This window comes from Lissotriton vulgaris, chromosome 3_1 (genome assembly GCF_964263255.1).
Source record: "Lissotriton vulgaris chromosome 3_1, aLisVul1.2, whole genome shotgun sequence".
Classification (NCBI taxonomy): domain Eukaryota; kingdom Metazoa; phylum Chordata; class Amphibia; order Caudata; family Salamandridae; genus Lissotriton; species Lissotriton vulgaris.
The window spans coordinates 367,796,156-367,814,463 of record NC_141689.1 but is presented as its reverse complement, the minus strand read 5'-3'; the positions used below and the strand labels follow the sequence as shown (position 1 = coordinate 367,814,463).

Sequence of the window (18,308 nt, the reverse complement as noted above, 5' to 3'; positions counted from 1 at the left end):
TACAAGGAGGCGGGCCGCATGCCTCCCACCCCCTCCCAGGATGTTCTCGACCCCGGAGACCACCACCTTCCGGGGGCTGGCCCTAAATAAAGAAAAAAGGAGGGTTGCCATTAATGGCCCTGGGGACCGTCACCTCTAAGGGCCGGCTTCCTATGTCCCGGGGTGCCCACCCCTGGAACATAGCTGTTTGCTCTCACTTGGCGTGAGCTTTGACAGCTCCTACTAAGAGAGAGTAAACAGTAATTCCGCTTCCAGCTGGCAGGAGCAGGAAAACTGCTTCTGCCAGTTGGGAGCAGACTTCATCTGGTTTCCTGGCCACTGTCAAGCGGGCTGGAAAATAGATGAAATAATTGCTCCTGCATGCAGGAAGCAGCATTTTAGCTGCTCTCTGTGGGCAGGAGCAATGCCGGCTCTCATTGGGGGTGGGGAGCCAGCAGGGCATTGAGGCTCTACTTCGGTCCCACACGCTGCAGACTGGTTGTCTTGGGGTGGGCTCCAGAGCACCCAGGAGACAGTGTCTGGGCCCCGGGGGATGGGGTCTCCGGGGCCAAAATTGGCTTGGAGAGGTGGGGGCACCCGGCCCTCTCCACTTCTTTAACACCTTGGCTGCTAGGCGTTTTCCCCCTCCTGTGCTGGGAATTACCATTTTGCTGGTGTCATGACGAGCTCAGCTCGTCATCCGCACACGACACCCGTGGGTGATGACGAGCTGAGCTCGTCATCAGCATCGAAAGGGTTAAAGCATAATGGATGCTAACTTCTCGGGGAAGGCAAAGCAAGTGTGTTTCCTCTTGTATTACGCATTGAAAAACAAACTGAAATCCTTAATGTTGGTTAAAGCATTTTTGATCTAGTGGAGTGCAATCTGATCTCTAGTGACTGTGACAGGTGGTTTCTTTCTTTTCGTCTCCTGGTGACAGCAGTCAATGGTTCTTCCTTTTAATTGAGCTGAGTATCCAAATGCCTCAAATCATCTGCAAGCTTCGCTCGTTTGGCCCAGCCTCATTTTCCTTGGTAGTATTTAAATGTCTTGCCGCCTTTTCCCATGTTGATAGACAGCTTACCAAAAGGCCACCGAGTGTGTTTCCCGACAATTTTGGTGAAGCGCTCTTGATGCAGAGAAATACGGGAACATCTTCACCAAACAAAGAAGCACTTACTTCATATAGTTAAGAGGAATTATGTCTGTTTGGTGGAGATTCACCTTTTTGTAATCTTGTCATCTACTCTTGATGATACATGCTATCACAGATTTGTGAATAGAGACGCTACAGGAACAATCACATTGCCTAAATTACATGCACAAAAGGTCTCTGGAGACATTGCCCCATAATCTTTTATGCAGCTGTAGTGTAGAATATGTACTAGACATTTACCCAATGAGGTAGCACTTACTAACCAGTAGAAAGTACTCCAGCTGAGTAGATTGCAAAACTGTGGACTCTTCATGGAAAAAATGTGGTTCCATTATGGCACTGGTGTTCATTTCACAGAAATTAAACCTCAAGGGGAAGCACTTATTTATATTTGCTTTTATGAAATTTCTAGAGCGAGTTAGACCAAGAGGCATCAAAGCGCAAGGAGCAGATTAACAGAAAGACCGGTGGTGACATCAAACACGTACACCCAAAGTCACCCTTCCTAACAGAAGCCTAATCAGTAAAAAGCCATGTTTTAAGTTGCTTATGGAACAATAGGGGCAAGTTCATGCACCTGATCTGTTCAGCAAAGGAACTCCACAACCTAGCCATACCATTGTAAAAGCATGTTCCTCCCCACTTAGCTTTCTTAAATCGGATAGCTACCTCATGGTGTTCTTCGGATCTCTAAGGTCTCCTACGAACATACCAATTCAGGGTGGTGCTAAGATAACTTGATCCCTGAGAATGGAGGGCTTTGTGTAGAGAAGAGTGCTTTAAAGTGCACCCATTTTGTTCTAGAAAGCCAATGAAGATGTCTCAAACCTTCTCTGACTGAGGAGTATTTGGTCACTCCCAAATCCAGGTGTGCTGCAGCTTTTTGGATGATTTGAAGCTTATTTAAGGAAAGCTGTTTGATGTATAAATACAGGGCTTGCAGTAGGCTAGACAGGAGTTTATAAGTCCAATGACTACTGAAACCCAAAGTTCTTCCGGAAGAAAAGACATTATTTTCTTCAAAATTCAGATCATCAAGAAGCAAGAGCTAATCGTTTTTATTAAATGGGGTGTCAGAAGTTAAGGGTGTTATAAAACAGAACACCTAGGTTTTTGGCCAACGCTACTGGAACAATTAAAGTTCCAAAAGTGTCTGGCCACCAGCGGTCAGTCCAGATTGAACTGTCCACTCCAAAACCCCCTATCTCAGTTTTCCACCCATTCATTTTTAGCCAGTTCTTCCTCATCCACCTGCTGATCTCCTGCATACAAGCACTAAACCTATCCGCTACCTCTTCCCAGTCATTAGAGTGGAAATTATGATCTGGGTGTCGTTCTCATAGGATGGTACCTGGAAACCAAACGATGACCATGCTAGCTTTGCCAGGGGAGCAGCATAAAAGTTAAATAGTAATGACCCTTGGGGGACTCCACAGGAAACCTTAAAGCCACAACTAACTGAGTTATTTCTATCATACAGAATCACTTACACACATAAACCCAGCAGGTGCCCTAGTTGAAGCTCCACTTCTGTAAAGCACAATTGAGTCAAACTTCTTGGGCTTGCGAAGGCAAAGCAAGTGTGTTTTCTTTTGTATTCCATGTTGAAAAACAATCTGAAATCCTTAATGGAGGGGAATGCATCGTTCATCTATTCGACTGCAATCTGATCTTTAGTGACTGTGCCGAGTGGGTTCTTTCTTGTCTTGAGAGCGGAATCCATGGGTCCCCCTTTTAATTACTCTGAGTATGCAAATGGCTAAAATAATCTGCAAAGTCTATCTGTTTGACCGCATATCATTTCCCTTAGTAGTATGCAACGTCTTGCTGCCTTTTTCCACGTTGACTAACAACTTACCAAAAGGCCCCTCAGCACTTTTCTCATCGATTTTGGTGACTTGTTCTTGATGCTGAAGAATATGAGCATCTCCACCAAACAAAGAAGCACTTAATTCATATAGTAAAAAGGAAGCACCCTTGTTTGGTGGATATTTACCTCTGTAGTTTTGTTATCTTTTCTATAAGATGATTCATGTTCTCACAGATTTCAGGATAAAGACGCACAAGGAACAATCACATTGCAGAAACGCACACAAAGTCACTGGAGACATTTTCTCAGGGTCCATTACGCAGATGTAGTGAGCAATAAGCACTGGACATTTATCTAATGAGGTGGCACTTAGTAATTAACCAGTAGAAAGTACTCCAGTTGGGTAGATATTTTGTACAAAACTGTGGATCGTTGGTGGATAAAGGGGTAGATGAGGTTCCTTTTGGGGCTCAGTCACTCACACAGCTACTGCCACACCCAAATAGACACTTAAACACCCATGCTCACACCCATCCTGCCACTCTCCCATCTATTCACAAACCCACATAGCCACTTACAAACCCATACAGTCACTCACATACCCACAAAACCACTACCACTTCCACTCACAGACCCATACAACCACTCACAAACCCACTCAAACACCCACACAGCTACTCACACACCCACTCATACAGTCACTCACAACTCAAATCCACTCACACACCCACTCATACACTCATACAGACACACACACACACAAACACGGACACACACACACCCACACACTCTCCGACCTATACAGTCATTCGCACATACACTCTCAAAGGTTACATGTCAGAAGTAAAATGTAAGAAACCTTAGAAATTCACTGAAAAAACTAAAGGTTACAAGGGCGTTATAGTTCAGATATAGGATTTGAAAAAACCTTAGAAAGTCACTGAAAACCAAAGGTTACAGGGATGTAATAGCTGGGCTCAGATTTCACTCCTATAAAACCATTGAAATTCAGCAGTTCTAGTTACCCGAGCGAACTATAACTTACGTCCCTGCAATGCACTGCTTATGACCTCACATATTACATCACTCATGCCCAGGTCAATGACCTCACTCATCTCTCAAATGACATCACTGATGACATCATGCAGTGTATAAAATGTGTAAAAAAAGTTTGAATGAGTCAAACACACACACTAAGGTATTTATAAGTAAGATCAGTACTCTTCCAGAGCTACTGATCAGTGATAGTATTTGTAAATGATGTCATCTGAGTGGATATTTGTGTGTCAGCATTTCAGTGTATGGTGGGGTGACTGGCTGTGGTTATCTAACATCACACATTAGCAAGACATATAGTCCAATATTCTTGCCTTATGGGATTCGTAGTCATGTATTGATAGTGATAAATCAGCCCTACAAGTACCAAACAGCAAATTAAAAATGGAAATGTGTACTCTTCAATTTGTGGTTTTATGAAGAAGACACTCGGACATGCTCTGGGGAGTATTTCTCACTGGGCATCAAAACACAAATGAATGTGTCTTTGTGCAATGTAACCAAAGCTTGTGAAAAGCTCTCCAATACCTTTGGGTCGATTTTGCGCTATATAAAACTGCCCCAAAAAAAGTTAAAACCCATGCCCGTTTTAATTTTGACTACCATTCTAAGGTTGATTAAATTGGTTCCACTGTGTAGTAGTAAGTAAACCATGAATAATGAGTCACAAAAATCAATGCCTTTAATAATGATGTGATAGATAAATGGTTGAGTGTATATTTGTTTACATACATACACTGATGGCAAGCCCCCAGCACCTGTTCACAGATAGGAAACAACTTGAACAAAATACATTTTGCCTTGTCACTGCTGTGATAAATTGCTGGCTGTGGAGTGTAAAGGGAAAGAGAGCATCCAATCCACCTGCAAGTTTACATCTCCACACAGGAAGCACTTCCTGAATGTAGTTGCCCTGCATGTGTCTGAATATCGGCATTCAGCTCCTGGACACAGCCAGGATGATTTACCCCTGTTGGCCTGAAACTTGGCTCTGGCACAAAAATTATGGCTGGACTCGGAATCCTCACAGTTCCCACTGGTGGACTGTTCACTAAGGATCATGAGTGAAGCCCTCGCCACTTCCACTGTATTGTTTTTTTAAAACAAATAATTGTTTTAAAAATTCCATCTGCAGACCCCAGTGCTAAAGAATATGGTTTCTGACTTGACCAATTAACGTTTTTTATTAAACAACTGCTATATTTTTATTTTGTTACATCTATGCTTATAATACCTTCATCAGCTTCATCCCAATTATTTTCAGGGAGAAAAATGGAGGTACTCAGAAATTTTGGGGACCACTACCATAGGGGTTTGAGCAAAGCCTGTTGAATGTCTCCCAGCAATGTCCCAAAGACAAAGACTTACTTTAAACTCCATAAGCCCTAACCACAAGTAAACAAGTGTTCCCTCCCTTCAGTTGGAAAAATTGTGGTTTTAAAGTGCCAAAGAACTGGTTTCTAAAATTGCGGTTCCCATATACAGTTAATGGAGCTTCTAGAGCCGTGATGGTGCATGTTACAGAGTTCAGGGCAAGACCAGTTGAAGTCAAGTGATGCTACTGGGGGAATGGTGATGCTGTAACTGGGCTGTCACCTAAAAGAGGGCTGTTGGGGTATCAAACTTTAGGAGTTGATTTCTTTTGAACTGCTGATTGTGCCCAAATGTATTTGTCATAAGAAAACCCACAGAGCATTCAGTGGATCTGGGGATTGCAACATCACAGTATACCTAAAACCGAACTGTAGGTAGTACAGAGCAAGAACATACGTTTTTTGAATCAAAGTAACCTGCCTCAGCCAATCGCAGACAATCCTAAGACTTTTGGGCAGATTTACAAGCCCCGTATGCCACTTTTGCGCTGCTGTTGCGTCACATCTGTGACGCGGCGGCGTAAAGCCAGTGCCATGTTGCAGGGTATGTACAACGTGACGCATCTAGGAAGATGCGTAACGTTGTAAAGCCCTGCGCAACATGCAACCTGTGTCCGGTTTCATGTGGGCTTTCTGGCGCAGGGGTTGGCGTTCCGGCGTAGGAACGCCTCGGAAAAGTGGCTAAGTGAAATCTACAAGATTTCACTCCATCACTTTTCCAACCCCGCTGCGTCAAAACCTTGCTCCTGCTTGAAGCAGGCGTAAGGCTTGACGCACCTTGTTAGACAAAGGCAGGGTTGGCACAGTGCTAGAGTTGCGTCGCGCCCGCAACACAACTCCAGCACTGCGCCAACGTTACGGCAGCAGATGTGACACGCATCTGCATTTCCTTGCGCCATGATGTGCCGCATTGTAAATGCGGCGCATCCGTGGTGGCGCAAGGATTGGGATGCGCGTCACAAGTTTCCTGTCTCATCCCTGCTGATTTGCAGGGATGCGCCAGGAAATGTAAATCTGCCCCTTTGTGTAAAGGGAAAAAATCGCCCATGTTCGATCATGCTTAAAGAGTTGGTGCAGGCTTCCACTGAGTAAGACATGAAACAGTAAAATAAAAGCTAAGCTTACCTAAGACACAATCTTGGAATGTGCTGTGCAATTGCTCATCAACAGGCAAAAGTAGATAACGAGGTCTGCAAGATTCATGTTGCTTGATATGACCTCCGTGAGGTCAATTGGACCTAGCAAGTGTCCTCCTCTTGAGGCAGCTCATCTCCATACTGGGTATCCAGGTCTTCAATGGCAGATAACAGCAGAATGCCTACTTCCAAGTACTTGGCTTGTTCTCACCATTGGTGAGAGTAGCATTGGAATAAGATGGGAGAGAGGATGAAATATCTGCTTTCAAGCAATTGTTCTCACCGCGTGCACCTCTGCTAATTTTGCAGGCCGTCTCCAAAAAGTAAGATGAGTATATGAAACTGGACCTAAAGGAGCAGTTTTTAATCGTTTTGGAAGACTGGTAGGAAGCCAAAGGCCATTCAAAAGGAGTGCACTTTTCAAAATCTTTATCTTTGTACTTCCAGAGCCAGGCAATTCTTCTTGTGGTTTATCCATAAAGATGAAGTGGGAGGAGCCACTAACTAGTTAGAGGAATCTGTATTCAGAGTAGGAAGAGGTAGATTTACTGGGTTGAATCTTTGATCATTAAACTACTTTCAAGGCATTGTAAAAGAGTGTGGTACTAAGCCACATATGATCAAAGTGCATGGCTACTCTACAAGAAGAAGATTGACTGGTTGCTGGGAAGGTCTACAGGAAGAGCTGGCACAGCAGAAAAAAAATGCTCGTAATTCCTTTTTTTTCATTAGCATAACTCTGACCTTGCAGAGCAGAATGTGGATTCCATTAATCCTCCACGGTGGTCTACAGGACTCTTCATGTGGGAACTGTGGAGAATGCCATGTTCACAAGGCAAGATGGAGGAGCAACTTCCATCTGTAGGCCCTCACTTGTATACATAGCACAGGAAAATAACATGTGCTACATGTCATATCCCACAATTCATAACATGCATGCATGCATGCATGCAAGGGAAAAAGACTCCCGTTTATTGGTGCTGAGCACATTGGATAAATGAAAGAAGGCTGTCTCCTTGCGGTCACCAACCAGCGGTTTTCATAGATCATCGTGATGAGCTCCATGGGACCATAGCCACCCCATTCTTTTGGTGGAGGCGCATTAAAGTGAAATCAGTGGCTAGCAGAACCAAATGCTAGTAGAATGTCTATGAAAGTAAGCACTTTTATTACACTTACTGATTGCCAAGCTCCCAGAGATAAATGGGGCAAGTTCAGCAATAGTGAAAAGGGGAAAGAAGCTCCGAGCTGTGCACTGTGTGGGGTCATTTCACTACACTAGCTGCAATTTGAAAGAGCTAAAGGGTGTGTACAAGCTGGTTGGGAGGGATTATTCTGGCAGTCTTGGCACTTGTGCAAGAAAATGGGGAGTCACTATTTCAGCCATATGAGCTAATACTAGGGTGACTAGGCGTCACGGGTTTGCCTGGATAGTCCCGTTTTATCGCCAGTTGTCCTGGCAGATTTCAGGAAATTAAGCTCATGTTAGCGAGGGTTAGCTAAAAACGGTGCGAGGTATATTTTTATGTTTTGCAAAGCAGGGATAGTTAGCAGATGTTATAAGAAAGCAATTTAATTAACGGGTATGCTACTGGCTCTAAAAATTGCATTTTATGTATGTTCCTACTGCCTAGTCTGTAATTCTCTGCTAAGGAGCACTGTCATTCTGTGAGCTGGGTTGAAGTAAAATTGTTGTCCTTCTATTTTTGGGAAATGTCACGCTTTTTGGCTTTAAAATTCTGGTCACCCTAGCTAATACCTAAAGCCAGCGAAATGACTGTAGCCCATGGCGGAAAAGAGCATCCAGAAGCCCCATTTCTGTATATGTATGCATGTATAAGTTGTGTATTTTGTTGTATGATGGCAATAGCTCTCGCCAAAACGGTGTGTAGACAAGGCCTAAACATTTTTTGTAATTATTTGCTTTAATTTTTTTTTGTTTTTTTAAATTTTTTTTTTGTTTTTTTAATAGTGTGGACAATTTTGGCTTGGGCCTGTTACTGCACACTAAACAGATAAAACGCATGGTAGCGTCATATGTTGGAGAGAATGCAGAATTTGAACGACAGTATCTAGCCGGGGAATTGGAAGTGGAGCTCGTGCCTCAGGTAAGATGGACGCCATGTGTTCATTCTTTTTCTTGCACATCTGCATGCATCGGTAACTTTCTTCCTTGTCTTAAGAAAGATTCCTTCCTGCACGTGTTATCGCCGATCGATTACTAGCCAGGTTTAGTAATTCTCATCATCTGGCCAATGTATTGTCTACTTTATTTTTAAACACACAACCGCTTACTCCTGTATATTTAATTAACTTGTTTTGATTACATTTTTTTCTTTGTTACTTCCTCCGCCAAATAACACTATGATATAACTTGCTTCGTTATAATGTTGCATAAATACAATATATTGTTAAAGGAAACTGCGATGTACTCCTGAGTGTAGCAAACACACAGCTTCCGGGTTCACCAAGTGAACGCTTTAGGTTGTTTGTTAAACTTCCCATCAGCTGCGTGGGAGTGAGAAAACTCCCTCCACCGGTTCTGCTGCTGTTTCACGCCAAGACAAATACCGAATGCACTTGTCACTGAAGCTGAGCGGTGCGCTTTATGCGTTTAGAGGTGGACTAAGTAGAAACGCATATTTTTATTCGTAAAAATAGCACGTGCAGTGGCATTCTTTTTAAAATATGTTCGACGAGTCTCTGAATGGAGCGGCGGGGCCCGAGGCGCCAGAACCCAAGAATTATGGGCGCGAAAAGCTGCTTTTGAAAGGGACAGCCTGAGAGAAGATGGACAAAGCGCCATGGGATTAGAGCGATTAGATGCATACATAGTTCGAACAATGAGGAAATCGGAGCCCTGCCCCCTCCCTGTCCCCTCCCTGTCCCCCCAGGGGCTGCATTTTGACATCTGAGGTATTTCATGGCTGAGCAGTAGCTTGGAGGTCCCTCAGATTCTGAAGGCGATGCAACCAGAAAAGTTTAAATGTGAAATAAAAATCTTTGATACATTCGAATTTACTAGACCAACTGCTGGGTTTTATACATGTATTGAGCATCCGGTTAGTCTTACTGGCGAAAAGAAACATTTGTTTTTGGCACTCCGGATTTTCTATTATTCTTCCTCGCGTTGTTTAGAAATACATTTCTATAAAATAGTGCAACCAATCTGCTCAGTTTGCCACCTTGTGTCATCTAGTAACACGCTTCCTACATTGTTGCAGTATTTTGGATTTTTAGTGCTTTTTAAGTGCTGTTGCAAGCATCGCTTACCAGAGAGCATTTTTTTGGTAACAGATGCATTGCTGAACATGTTAAGAACAAATACTGCCACATTAAACATCCACACAAGCGCCCTTTTCAGATAATTCAGCTGGTTGTATGTCGGAACCACAAATTCCCCAACCACGCATGCCTAAACAACATATAACGACTGCGTCTTTACATGCATTCCTTTACCATGTATGCCTTTACCACGTAAAGGTCCAAATACGCCTACCCCCTCCCAAACCCCAAGCTGTCCCCTCCTCCTGCCCTGAGGCCTTAAACTCAGTCTCTCAAACTGAACCAGCCGTAAAAACTACCCGCCTTCCCTATAGCTCTAAAAACGACCCCCGACTACCCATTCCCCTCCCCTGAGGACTAATACCGTAACCACTAATTACAAAAAAACTACCCGACCCTCCCCAGCCCTAAAAACTACTCCAAAACCCCCAACCCTGAAAACTACCACTGACCCCCTTGCCCTTAAAACTACCCTGATCCCCAGCCCTGAAAACTACCACTGACCCCCTAGACCTGAAAACTACCCCTGACCCCCAGTCCTGAATACTACCCCTGACCCCCCAGCCCTGAAAACTACCTCCAACCCACCAGCCCTGAAAACTACCTCCTACCCCCCGGCCCTTAAAACTACCCGACTCACCCCAGCCCAGAAAACTACACCAAACCTCCTCCAGCCCTCTAAAAGACCCAAACTCCCAGCCTACAAAACTACCCCGACCCACCCCAGCCTACAACATTATCCACCCCCACCCCACAAAACAACCTGACCCACCCCAGCTCACAAAACTACTCCAGAACCACCCCAGCCCCCAAAATCATCGAACCACCCCTCAGCCCGCAAAACAACGCAACCCACCCCAGCCCAGAAAACTACACCCACAGCACCCCCAGCCATCAAAACTACGTGAACCCCCAGCCTACAAAACTACCCCGACCCACCGAGCCTACAAAACTTTCCACAACCCACGCCCCAGCCCACAAAACAACCCGACCCACCCCCAGCCCACAAAACAACCCCTGACCCACCCCATCCCACAAAACAACCCCTGACCCACCCCAGCCCACAAAGCTACCTCGCCCCTCCGGCTCACAAAACTACCCCTGACGCCCCAGCCCAGAAAACTTTCCCGACCCACTCTAAGCTCAGAAAACTACCCCAGCCCACAAACCTACCCTCAACCCAACCCGCAGCCCCACTTAACTCACTTCAGATCTCTCCCTGTGAGGTCTTCCTGCTTCCATCCAATGCAGCCAGCAGCTAGACCACGCATTGCCTTAACCACGCGCATTGCTCTCCTAAAACCAAAGAGCACCCAGGGTGGAATTTCCTAAGGACAGAGGTAACTGGGGCGAACTGACTTTCTATGTGAAGAGGTGAGTCAAACGTAAGTCTTCGTGTAGGACTGATAGACAACTTTGGTGCTGTGATTGGGATTAATGCCTTGGCATCCTCTAAAATTTATTTGGATTCTGGAATAGCGTGCAGCTACCTACCCACAATGATTCCAGTACCTTAGCAACTTAAGGTAGTTATGGATCAGTAGTTCATAGAAATCAGAGTTGTCCCCCAAAGGTTTTTCTCAAGTGACCACCTGATACATCCCAAAACATGGTGGATGATCGCAAACAAACATGTCCACTGTATGTAAGCTTCAGGTTCTCGCGGAGGCCTAAAGCATGCTGCTCTGTCATTAGAGATAGTTCTTTCGTAGATGAGAGCACACATTTTTTAAGGATAAAGGGCAAAGATTCAGTAGTATTTTTACATGTCTTGCAATGCTCTCCTCTATCAAACACTACTCTACATAATGTCAGTGAAAGAATCCAGCCTAAAGTCCTCCTTAATCTTGAGTGGTGTATCCTGAAGGATAATATAGCATTTTAGGATGAGCGATTATTTTGAATAAAGTGGCTGATTTCAAGCCATCAAGGAGAGAGGAAGCAACCTCAAGTGCAGTACATTCTCTCTGAAGCATACCAACGTATGTAAAACATCAAGCCCAAGAACACCAAACCTTTCATTAGCTACATAATCACCCAGATATTTAAAACCTTATGTTGAAATCTAGAATGGGCACATAATACCAGACTTAGGTGTCTATTTTATAACTGAAAATATAGCGGAATTTGATACATTTTTATGAAACGCAGAGTACAAGGTGCAGATCATAATGACAGATTGGCAACTATTTTACTTGCTTAGTCCATTAACTCCATTTCAAGGATAATTAATTTTGGGCACCCATATTATATCCTCCTCCTTCGATCAGTCTGCACAGAACTTTTTTGGATGTATATATTTTAGTTTCATGCAAGCTGATCATAACGGTCCAAAGTTATATGCATTATGATGAGTTATACTAGTGCTGTTTCTAAGGCTACATATATGTATCAGTAGTAACTGGTCCTGGAGGCAGGATATGACACTGTGTGCATTACATACTGGCTACGGTTAATGGTACAGTTTGGGTATAGTGTAGTGGGAAACATGAATATCGTAACACTAAGGATGCGCTGCTGGGAGGGGTCGAGGAGCTGAGGGCTGCAGAGTCGAGCCATGGTGAGAGTGCAGTACGGCCCGTACCGCTTTGGAGGCGTTCTTATTGTGTTTGCTATGTTCGCCCTAAGTGGCAAGGGTATGCCCAGACGTGAGTCCCTTACTCACTTTGCCACTGGATTCAAGCTAGCCCAGCTGATGAGGGGTGTAGCCAGTAAGATTTGGAGGTGCGAATGTCGGGACCTTGCCAGCCTGAGCCCAAGCATAGGATTGCTTGAGCCACCTGCATGCCAAATGCTGTCGCTAGCGTGCTGCACGTGCCCCGCGAAACTGCTGAGATGTGAGGGGCAGGACACAGAGCTCAACATAGCGCTGTGAGATCTTTGCTGACGGTAGCTCCTGGTCCTGCTGTACCACACAGAGTATGACAATCAGAACCACCACAATGCTGTTGTAAGGACTATACGTTGGGGGATGAGGGCTAAAGTCTTTAAGTGACATTATAGTTGCCTTAACATTTAATCCTTGGTTAAGTGGTGATAGTGTCTTATCTTCATCACAAATATTAATAATAAAATGCATGGCACATCTGAAAGGATTGCATCAATGGTAAAACAGCCACATCTGTGTTATTTTTTTATTTCAAAGTTTTATTACAAGCACATTGCAGCCACACTTAGGAGGTGGCATGCTTTCTTTTGCTTTATTTTTATTTTTGTGGCTCATGCAAATAAAAATAAAAGATTAACCATTCCACTAGCTAGCCAAAGCCAAACCCATTGGTTTTACCAATGCTTTTTTTGACCAATGTACCTTGAAATTATACGTTAATGTGAAACTCAAGAGTCTGTTTCACTCATTTCTTTTGTTCCCTGTAGGGTACTCTAGCTGAGCGCATCCGTGCAGGAGGAGCAGGAATTCCAGCATTCTTCACTCCAACTGGTTATGGAACATTGATACAAGAGGGAGGGGCGCCTATCAAGTACAACAAGGATGGGAGTGTGGCTATTCACAGTAAACCCAAAGAGGTAACAGGATTCACCTTCTCAGGTTTCCAATGTTAATATTGCTTTAATTTCCAGTCGGGCCTGAAGGGCATTGGCGCCTATGTCCCTTCTTTCTGTTGATATTTACTTACCTCCATTTTTCTGAATTTCACTGCTTCCTTAACCCTTTCGCTGCGGTGGCTATTCCGCCGCAGCGCTAAGTGGGCGGGGCGGCCGCTCGGCGGCCGCATGCTGGTGACAGAACGGCTCCGTCACCAGCCGCGGTTGAGCTGTGCTGGTGACGGAGCGGTTCCGTCATGACCCGCCCCGCTCATTAAAATTGCCGCGCAGGCGCAGCGGCCGGGCCATGACGGAACCGCTCCGTCATCAGCACAGCCCAACCGTAGCTGATGACGGAGCGGTTCCGTCATCAGCAGGGGAGGGGTTAAACATACATTTATATTGATCTTTTCCTTTTTAGGTTTTGCCTGCACAGCGCTTTTGTTTTTAATATAAACTTTAAAGGGACTTACAGCAGGTCTCCTTTTTTTGATGGCTTTTCATTGGTTCTTGTGCGTGCCACTTAGTTTTCATCCATTTCTATTGGCTGTAGCATATTTTCCTGCATTTACCAATGCTTGTTCCTGCATCTATTAACAGTTTCCCGCATCCGAATTACTGTAAACATTCGCTTTGGTGGGACTATAACTTCATAAAGTTTTGCCTTTTACTCTTGCAGCAAATTTATATAACAATTCATCACCGGTAGAGTGATTTGCGTAGAGTATCCAGATGTTGCGCGGAGCCACCAATTCTCGAACCGGGAATCCCAGCTCTCGAGTCAGCAGCTCTGGCCACTGGGCCACATCCTCTCCACTCTCGTGTTATCGATCAGGGTTCTCTTTCCTTCTCCCGGATGATGATTGATAAAAATATCTCTTTATGGCCCATGTATTTCTGTCATTACAGATACCTAGGGCAGGGAAATAGTAGAGGAATGTTCCTGATTGTATCTTTACAGGTGATAAATCCAAACAAAACCTTATAAATCATTACATTAATGTCCTCACCCAGGATATTTAGAGCCTTTGTTCATGATGAGCAAATGCTCCAATAGTTGCCAGTTGGGGATGAATGAGTTTGACCAATTTTGGGTACATTTGAGATCAGTATTGGGATCATGGACTTCAATGCCTTCCTGAAAATCTTGTTGTAGGCTATGCACCTCATGATGGCACTGCACGTGACTTTCAGACAGATCCTCCCTCCGTATATGTTTAGTAACATTACTTCTGTGCCGTCCGTTGTATGCCAGTGTGTACAAAAATGAGCTTTTACCCCAAAACTATCATTAGCGAATATATGGGATCATGATATAAACTACTAGGGATGAACATAAATCCATTTGTAAATATTTGAGGGCATTCGGGATGGTGCAACAAGTTGTTGCTTTCCCTGCTTCCTTAGATGGAAACCCGTGTCTTCGTATCCTGGATATCCTGGAGTATGGTGGTAATTAGACGAGTGTATTGGAAAGACTGCCCGCAATATCCCGCCTCTTCATGTATGATTTAGTTGATGGATTGATTTCAAACAAAGGTAGAATGGGATAATGACCATCATATCACAAATTGGAAACAAGCAGGGCCTTGAATATGCTTCGTCCCAGTTTTTGGCACTGGTCCTTTCTTGGGAAGCAGGCAGAGAATTGAAATGCCCGCTTATATGCTTATTTTGAAATTCTAACTGCTTTTGGCTTGGTACATCGTAGGCGTGTGTGGGATAATCTCAGATCTTTCGCTATCTTAGAGGGCCTACTAGAGGCGCCAGTGCTGCTTCTTACAGCTAAAAGTTCATAAGGAAAGAAGTGAGGACACAACTTGCGAAATGTGTCCTAGCTGGCATTCGCAAAGCCAGTAGGTCTGGGATATGTTATGTAAATGGGTACACATTGCTTATTGTGTGATAAGTGTGGGTGCACAGACGGACCACACACATAGTGGTGCCCACTGATTCCCGAACAATACACATCCAGATGTGTAGTCACACAACAGATATGAGCATGCATACAGATACAGTGGGATGCAATAAGGCAGCAAAGCAATCCCTTATAGGCTAATCAAATTTGCTTATATGCTCAGTCCTCAAAAGCTAATGCAATATTCAGGCCATGCAGCTCTGGCTGGTGTGGACTCCTATGCAGACACATCCCAGGTGCCGCAAACCCCACAGGTCTAGGACCCACATAACAAAGGGAATCTTTCAGCAGTAAAGGTCTTGCAGTTGTAGCCAGCGCTGTGAGGTGATGGAAGCTGGTGGGTGGTTGTTTTATGGCATGGAAGGCTAAACAAGGTTGCTTGTGGCAGAATAGTTGAAAGTGTAGTGCTCCGCATTATTTTTGAGGGATGCAATTGGTGATGCATTTGAGATGGACTGCATTAGACTGATAATGTCTGAATGGTTCATTCAATTAAGCTGCAGCAGTGTTTCAGCTGAAGGATCTCCAGTACACACAAAAATGCTTGGCTTCTGCTTGGGAACCGAGGCTTTAGCACTGAGGTTTTTTTCTCAGCTGACCACCTACGCTGCTGCTCCTGTACAGCATGAATGCACACAGGAGGGTTTGGGGGTTGCGGGTGGTGCTGTGGTATAGGAACCACCTTACAGGCGCTCTCCCTGTCATGGACTCAGAGATTTTTAGCAGTACTAGATTGCTTAACATCTCCACCCTTTCACCATTCACTATTTACCCTTTGATTGTCTAGAAGAGTAAACGCCTAGATTCAGACTGAACCTTGTATATTTTCTTAATATGTGGCCCCTTTAGTCAGTCCGGGTTCGGTCTCACACCGACTGAAGCCAGATACTCTCAAATTGAGAGAGAAGCGCTAGCCATCAAGTTTGCCTGCAACCACTTCCATCTGTACGTCAGCGGGCACCCCTTCGGAGTGGTGACGCACCACTAGCCACTAGTGCCATTATTCAGGGACACCGCACCTTCTCTCCGACCGCGGTTCAAGCGATGGGCAATACAACTGTAGCAGTATCAAATGGAGGTGGTATTTCACCCGGGGCGAAGAACCCCGCAGACTTCCTGTCACTGCATCCGCCAGAAGCAGTGACCGATGGTGGCGCCCAGGAGCTGAAGACTGAGGAGTATGTTGACATGATATCCCAGTGGGCCTGTCCCGAGGCTCTTACTATCGACAAGATCAAGCAAGAAACGAGCACGGACGCCGTGCGAGTACTCCAAGCGCTCCACAAGGGGTCGTGGGAAGATTTCCTACCCGGGCGAACGGCTGGAACCTGAACGACTGATACCGACAAGGAAAGCTCTGGAAAGTAAGAAACGAGTTGAGCACAGCATCCGATCGAGGAATACTGTGAGGTTACTGCTTAGTCATTCCAGCAATCTTGGAAGGACATGCCACCGCCCTAGCTCAGGAAGGGCACCAAGGGACCACCCGGATGAAATCCTGCATGAGAGAAAAGGTGTGGTTCCCAGGCATTGAAGCTGCCCTTAACACACTAGTAAGGAATTGTAGACCCTGTCAACTCACCAGCAGTCAAGAAAGTCCAGCGCCGGTCATAACTGAAGACCATGCCACGTTTCAGTGGTCACGCATCAGTCTAGACTTCGGAAGTTTTCCAGATGGCCGGATGACAGCGGTAGTGATCGATGCGTTTTCCAAATACCCCAACGTGGAGGTGATTGCATCCACATCGTTTGCCGATTTTGCAACCAGTGTTAGAAAAGACATTTGCTGTTTTCGGTTTACACCTACAACGGACCTCCTTTTGAGGGACATGAGTACAGGAGCATGCAGGAGCACCTGAGAGTGCATCCTCGCCATTTCACACCTCAGTGGCCACTAGCCAACGGCGAAGCGGAACGCTTCTTGCGGACATTCAACAAAAAGTAGTACGAATTGCGGTGTCTGAGCAGGGTGATCCCGAAGTAGCCATGCACAATTAAAAAAAATATATATTTTTATTGATAAATTGCATGACAGACAAATAGGCAGTAATTACAAACAATACCTGCAGTTACAAATAGCACCACAATTGGGACAAAGCCCAGAAAAACATATGTATTAAACAGTTGCTTCCCTGTCTCTACTTCTCTGCATTTCCAATTCCACCACAGGCGATACACATAGCTCTCCGCTATAGGAATTCCACTTTAACCATTTCCTATCCCACTTCTTCGGGCACCCCCTGGCTGTAAACACTTCTTTCTCAGCTATCATACATCTGCCAAATTCCTTCAGCCACTTCGCCCCACCCTCTCGCTATCTCCCTCTTAATTAGTGTGAAGCCCAGCGTCGCCAACTGCTGCTCCGTCTCAGGTCAGTATCATCCCATACATTAAACAGGCCCAATCGGGTTGTCAGGCTAAGCGTCTTCCCCAATGCCGATTGCACGTGAGTTGTGGCCCTGTCCCATAATTTCCGCACTAACGGGCAGTCCCACACCATATGATAAAAGGTGGCCGGCTGTCGGCAACCCTTCAAACACAGGTCATCTTGTCGCGACTCAATTTTTGCTAGTGTTATTCCTGTCAAATAGGAGCGGTGTAGGATAAGAAAGATGGATTAGCCTAAATCTGAGCGTGATAGCAGCCTCTCTAGGCGACATCAGCGCCTGTTGCCAATCTTCTCATCAATCGGCCCAAGGTCTCCCTCCCAGCACTCCTTAAGCTTTCCAAAGGAATCCGGTATATTATTATAGGTCAAGGAGATCGCCTTGGATTGCAACAGTCCATCTAACAGGCGATCCTCAAGGGGTGACGATTCCGGTATGTCCTCCCAACTAGGGAAGGGCACCTGCAAGCATGCCTAATTTGTAAATACCTAAAAACCTCTCCCGCGGCCAATTGGTAGGTCCTTTCTAACTTCTCAAATCGGAGAATCGCTCCTCTTTTAACCAGGTCTTTAACTGTTGAGATACCAATGACATCCCACCTGTCAAACCCCAGGTGATAACAAAGCATGCTGAGTGTCTGTGAAGACCACAATGGCGTTGCCTT

At 45.1% G+C, this 18,308-nt stretch overlaps 1 protein-coding gene across 1 annotated transcript in view; it reads left to right on the top strand.

The window, feature by feature from the left end:
* The window catches only part of OXCT1 (3-oxoacid CoA-transferase 1), a 460,447-nt gene that overhangs the window by 151,401 nt on the left and 290,738 nt on the right, over positions 1-18,308 (top strand). The window contains exons 4-5 of the mRNA XM_086960586.1: positions 8,484-8,619; positions 13,172-13,321. Coding sequence (XP_086816712.1) covers positions 8,484-8,619; positions 13,172-13,321 — 286 coding nt within the window. The remainder of the gene's footprint in view (positions 1-8,483; positions 8,620-13,171; positions 13,322-18,308) is intronic.